The sequence below is a fragment of the Carassius carassius genome, chromosome 16, assembly GCF_963082965.1.
Source record: "Carassius carassius chromosome 16, fCarCar2.1, whole genome shotgun sequence".
Classification (NCBI taxonomy): domain Eukaryota; kingdom Metazoa; phylum Chordata; class Actinopteri; order Cypriniformes; family Cyprinidae; genus Carassius; species Carassius carassius.
In genome coordinates this window covers 20,627,385-20,633,874 of record NC_081770.1, presented here as the reverse complement: position 1 = coordinate 20,633,874, position 6,490 = coordinate 20,627,385, and the positions used below count along the sequence as shown (strand labels likewise).

Sequence of the window (6,490 nt, the reverse complement as noted above, 5' to 3'; positions counted from 1 at the left end):
ACAAAGGCACTCGGTTTCTGTCGTCATAGGTTGGCATGTTCCACATTTACACCACTAGTCCGTGTTCGTTCTTATTCTCCCTTCGTCTTACAGCTTCCAAAGTTTGTAACTCCTCGTCTGTGTATTCTGGCTCAAAACTATATGATTCTGGATCTTGGTTTGATACACAGTAAAATTCCTCTGAGTCTGACAATTCCTCAAAGTCAGCCATGATCACGAGTCACGTCTAGCTAGTTAGTCACGTTTGTTTTGTTTACGGTCTCGTGTGCTGCGCTAATCACTCCGCCCAAGTAGCCACTCCGCCCAAGTAACGTTAGCTGTGCTCCTACGCCTAGTGAGAATATAGTTCCCAGTATTTATACGATTAAAAATGCTCTCTGTCTCATATGGCCTTGTTATTTGTACACGCTGTGACTATACAGATCACAACATGTAAATAGGAAATTGTTTGCATTATTTTGTCACTTATTGGGATTACTATGCTACCAGTATCCATTTACATCCAGTCTTTGTGCTAAGCTAGGCTAGCGGTGGGTGCGTCAAATAACACTTACAGAACGCACAGAAATGAAAAAGGTATGTATGGACTTATCTAACTCTGGGGGATACTGTGAATAAGCTAAAGTCCTAAAAAGTCGGAGTGTTCCTTTAATGGATTTGGATATTAGAAGCGTATTAGTGTGTTATGTGTAAGCCAGGTTAAAGAGATCGGTCTTTAATCTAGATTTAAACTGCAAGAGTGTGTCTGCCTCCCGAAAAATGTTAGGCATCAAATTGCCTGAGTTTTGAGAACGCAGCGGACGTGGAGGGCTATAATGTAACAAGAGCTCATCCAAATACTGAGGTACTAAACCATTCAGGGCTTTATAAGTAATAAGCAAGATTTTAAAATCTGTACAATGTTTCCTGTTCTGAGTTCTTCAACTGGTATTTAATGTCATCTTTCCCTGCTACGTGTGTGTTCCTAGTTCTGTTGGATATTTATAAAAAGTCTCCTTGTTTGAAATAATCTCCACGTGTCCTCGTTCCTCGCTCCGTGCTCCTCTCAGTAGCGGTAGCATGACAGAATGGACATATTATGAAACATTTTATTTCATGATATCTAAATATGTATACACCAGTGGTCTCAAAGGTTTTTCTAATACAGTAGGTTTAACATGTATACAGTCATTTAAAATCTTTTGTTGCCTGATTAACATTAATACGGCAGACCGGTATTTAGGAGCCGTACATGCATGGCTGCAAATTAAAGAGCATTACCAAAGATAGCAACCAAGTGAACTAATGTGGAATGACTTAGGACTTAGGAAAATTTTTATGTATGGTTTGTGGCAATGAGGACACGTCGACATATTGATTGCCATGTGACATTTTTATTGAGAGATACACAGAAGAACTCAAAGAAATAATTTTTAACTAATTCATTTAATATTTCTAATAATTTGGTGAATCCATGGAAGATATGCTGAAATCTTAGTATAGACAGTAGGATGGGCAGGTGAATTGCATTGTATTCTGGACCCAAAAGATGTCACACCAACTGCAGTGTTTCCACAAACCAAAGGACCTCCTGAATCTCCCTGTTAAGAAACAAAGATCAGAACATCACTAGTGAAACCAGTTCATATATTAACATAAAATCTGTAAATGTTTTGTATACATACTTTGCAGGATCCTCCATGACCATGTGCACAGATCATCTGTGATGCCAAGTACTTGGATCCCCATTTACGTCGACACTCTTCGTGGTTTATTGTAGTCATGTTTGCCTCCATTAAATGATTGCTCAATATCCCATTCGTCCACAGTTGTCCCCAGCCCGCAACACTGCAGAGAGTGTCTCCACTAACATCTCTTTCCTTCGGTAATGATATCCATTTAACATAGTTATTTAGTTTGACCTTTTCCTGTAGCTGTAATTCAAAAACCCAACCATTATTTTTTGAGAGTAGTACAGAAGCCCTGAAGGCCAGTATTTATTTTTTTATTACTATTTACAATTGCCTCTTAAAAAAAAATATATATATATATATATATATATATATATATATATATATATATATATATATATATATATGAATAGAAATTAAAATATGGTTATGTCAGGTTTATGCCACTGTTTTCTGATAAGAGATTATTTTAAACAAAACGGTTTTACAGGTTGTTACCCTCAAAAGCATGATGTCATTCTGAAGTGAACAGAATGTATAGTGTGGATGTGAGATGTAGGACTTCACTTCAACACGGTATGAATCCTCACTGTTCCTTAAGTCATGAGCACCAACCACAACCGTCAGAATCTTTGGATATCTGTTGAAAGAGAAATATCCCTTTTTGTAATCCAAATCATTGTCTTGTTGCACTGCAGTCATTTTGTCAGATTAAGTTCAACATTGCAGTATAGACTGAACAAAACTCTTACCCTTTCCAGCAATGTGCAGCAGTCATGACAAACTCATCAGAGATGAGGAATCCACCACAGGTATGTTTAAAGTTATTCTGAATAGAAACCATGTAGGGTCTGGAGTGGGGTTTTGCTTCTTTGCCTTTGACTATACCCACATTCACACGAGCTGAGAAAGAGATAGAATTATTAGTGAGCTTATTCTGTACATACCAATTAAACAACATAATAAATGCTGTTATATAATCACCAGTGAAGGTCCAGTGTGGCAGCAGAGAGGCCAGCAGGAGCAGAGAGATGATGGTCATCATGAAGACAATCAATAAGCAAAAAACGATATAATTATAAGGATGGGTTGAGAAACTGAGCTACTTGCAACCCTTTCTTTCTCGACTTGTGGTGTCAGTTTCACTGATAGTAAGAAGATACTATTTCTTGTCATCTGCATAAACTTTTATGTGAAACCACAACATACAAAGTGTCACGATCGTCAGCCGGTTTCATTTTCATTTTCGGTTGCCAAGTTGAGGGGATAAATGGGTTGAAATTTGTATGCGTCGATTGTGTGAGAAGGATGCGTTTCACACAGGATTTGGCAACTGGACAACCTTGGAATTTGTTGATGTGATTATTCATATAATGAAGTTTGGGCCATACAAATTACAGGAGTTCTACCAGAGGTTAATGTAGTAATAAAATGTATGAAATGTTTTTATGCAGTTTAAGGTAAAAAAAACCATAATTTTCCACATACTGCACATTATTGTTTCTCCTCTATGCCCTACCTTTCTAAAACACGTTTTTTACAAAGCTCATTGGGCTGAAAAGTGAGGTGTGTTCTGCATACTATGATGCATGTCCCGGTCAGAAGACCGGCGTGACAAGACAATAAAAATATAACCCATTACAAACTATGGCAGGCGAGTATTGTCGAAATCATACTCTAGATTTAATACTGTCACATGGAATTTATGTTGATGGTGTTGAAATTATTCAGCCAAGTGATGATATCTCAGATCATTATTTAGTTCTTTGCAAAATTCATCTAGCCAAAATTGTAAATTCTACTTGTTACAAGTATGGAAGAACCATCACTTCTAACACAAAAGACTGCTTTTTAAGTTATCTTCCTGATGTATCCAAACTCCTTAGCATATCCAAAACCTCAGAACAACTTGATGATGTAACAGAAACTATTACTTTTCTCCGATTACTTTTCTTCTCTTTTAGAAGAAAACAAACATAACCCCAGGTATTTATTCAATACAGTGGCTAAATTAACGAAAAATAAAGCCTCAACAAGTGTTGACATTTCCCAACACCACAGCAGTAATGACTTTATGAACTACTTTACTTCTAAAATCGATACTATTAGAGATAAAATTGCAACCATTCAGCCGTCAGCTACAGTATCACATCAGACAGTGCACTATAGACCCCCTGAGGAACAGTTCCACTCATTCTCTACCATAGGAGAGGAAGAATTGTATAAACTTGTTAAATCATCTAAACCAACAACATGTATGTTAGACCCTATACCATCTAAGCTCCTAAAAGAGGTGCTTCCAGAAGTCATAGATCCTCTTCTGACTATTATTAATTCCTCATTGTCATTAGGATATGTCCCCAAAACCTTCAAACTGGCTGTTATTAAGCCTCTCATCAAAAAACCACAACTTGACCCCAAAGAACTAGTTAATTATAGACCAATCTCGAATCTCCCTTTTCTGTCCAAGATACTAGAAAAGGTGGTATCCACACAATTATATTCCTTCTTAGAGAAAAATGGTATATGTGAGGATTTCCAGTCAGGATTTAGACCGTATCATAGTACTGAGACTGCTCTCCTTAGAGTTACAAATGATCTGCTCTTATCATCTGATCGTGGGTGTATCTCTCTATTAGTTTTATTGGATCTTAGTGCTGCGTTTGACACAATTGACCACAACATTCTTTTGCATAGCCTTGAACACTTTGTTGGCATCAGTGGAAGTGCATTAGCATGGTTTAAATCGTACTTATATGACCGCCATCAGTTCGTAGCAGTGCATGAAGATGTATCCTATCGATCACAAGTGCAGTGTATAGTACCTCAAGGCTCAGTACTAGGGCCGCCACTCTTCACGCTTTATATGTTACCCTTGGGAGATATCATCAGGAAACATGGTGTTAGCTTTCACTGTTATGCTGATGATACTCAGCTCTATATTTCTTCGCAGCCCGGTGAAACACACCAATTTGAAAAACTAATGGATTGCATAGTCGATATAAAAAACTGGATGACGAGTAATTTCTTACTGCTAAATTCTGAAAAAACAGAGGTGTTAATTATAGGACCTAAAAACTCTGCTTGTAATAACCTAGAACACTGTCTAAGACTTGATGGTTGCTCTGTCAATTCTTTCATCATCAGTTAGGAACCTAGGTGTGCTATTTGATCGCAATCTTTCCTTAGAAAGCCACGTTTCTAGCATTTGTAAAACTGCATTTTTCCATCTCAAAAATATATCTAAATTACGGCCTATGCTCTCAATGTCAAATGCAGAAATGTTAATCCATGCATTTATGACCTCAAGGTTAGATTATTGTAATGCTTTATTGGGTGGTTGTTCTGCACGCTTAGTAAACAAACTACAGCTAGTCCAAAATGCAGCAGCAAGAGTTCTTACTAGAACCAGGAAGTATGACCATATTAGCCCGGTCCTGTCAACACTGCACTGGCTCCCTATCAAGCATCGCATAGATTTTAAAATATTGCTTATTACTTATAAAGCCCTGAATGGTTTAGCACCTCAGTATTTGAATGAGCTCCTTTTACATTATAATCCTCTACGTCCGCTACGTTCTCAAAACTCAGGCAATTTGATAATACCTAGAATATCAAAATCAACTGCAGGCGGCAGATCCTTTTCCTATTTGGCGCCCAAACTCTGGAATAACCTACCTAACATTGTTCGGGAGGCAGACACACTCTTGCAGTTTAAATCTAGATTAAAGACCCATCTCTTTAACCTGGCATACACATAACATGCTAATATGCTTTTATTATCCAAATCCGTTAAAGGATTTTTAGGCTGCATTAATTAGGTAAACCGGAACCGGAAACACTTCCCATAACACCCTATGTACTTGCTACATCATTAGAAGAATGGCATCTACGCTAATACTTGTCTGTTTCTCTCTTGTTCCGAGGTCACCGTGGCCACCAGATCCAGTCTGTGTCCAGATCAGAGGGTCACTGCAGTCACCCAGATCCAGTACGTATCCAGACCAGATGGTGGATCAGCATCTAGAAAGGACCTCTACTGCCCTGAAAGACAGCGGAGACCAGGACAACTAGAGCCCCAGATACAGATCCCCTGTAAAGACCTTGTCTCAGAGGACCACCAGGGCAAGACCACAGGAAACAGATGATTCTTCTGCACAATCTGACTTTGCTGCAGCCTGGAATTGAACTACTGGTTTCGTCTGGTCAGAGGAGAACTGGCCCCCCAACTGAGCCTGGTTTCTCCCAAGGTTTTTTTTCTCCATTCTGTCACCGATGGAGTTTCGGTTCCTTGCCGCTGTCGCCTCTGGCTTGCTTAGTTGGGGACACTTAATCTACAGCGATATCGTTGACTTGATTGCAAATAAATGCACAGACACTATTTAACTGAACAGAGATGACATAACTGAATCCAATGATGAACTGCCTTTAACTATCATTTTTGCATTATTGACACTGTTTTCCTAATGAATGTTGTTCAGTTGCTTTGACGCAATGTATTTTGTTTAAAGCGCTATATAAATAAATAAAGGTGACATGGGGACATAATGACGGATTATAATGACTTATTCTGTGTTTTTACGTGTTAAGTTGCATCGCGCTGCGTAAACATAAAACCATGGCTGCATTTGTAATAGGAAAAACAACAAACAACAAGTGCTACTCTACCCCAGCGGTTCTCAACTCCAGTCATCGTGCCCTCCAGCTGCATATTTTGCACGTCTCTCTTTGTTAACACACCTGATTCAGATAACCAGTTCGTTAGAAGTGAGCTCTGTGTATGCAACTGTGTTCCCATTTACATGGTCCCTTTGCAGTGT

At 38.6% G+C, this 6,490-nt stretch overlaps 1 protein-coding gene across 1 annotated transcript; it reads right to left on the bottom strand.

Moving 5' to 3' along the window:
- Positions 1 to 1,363: 1,363 nt before the first annotated feature.
- On the bottom strand, positions 1,364 to 2,802 carry LOC132159861 (mast cell protease 1A-like). The gene is made up of 5 exons (XM_059569495.1): positions 2,655 to 2,802; positions 2,423 to 2,573; positions 2,169 to 2,310; positions 1,665 to 1,913; positions 1,364 to 1,580 (listed from the first exon to the last, which is right to left on the bottom strand). The coding sequence occupies exons 1-5, from the start codon at positions 2,713 to 2,715 to the stop codon at positions 1,422 to 1,424; spliced, it is 762 nt and encodes a 253-aa protein (XP_059425478.1). The 5' UTR covers positions 2,716 to 2,802; the 3' UTR covers positions 1,364 to 1,421.
- Positions 2,803 to 6,490: the final 3,688 nt, after the last annotated feature.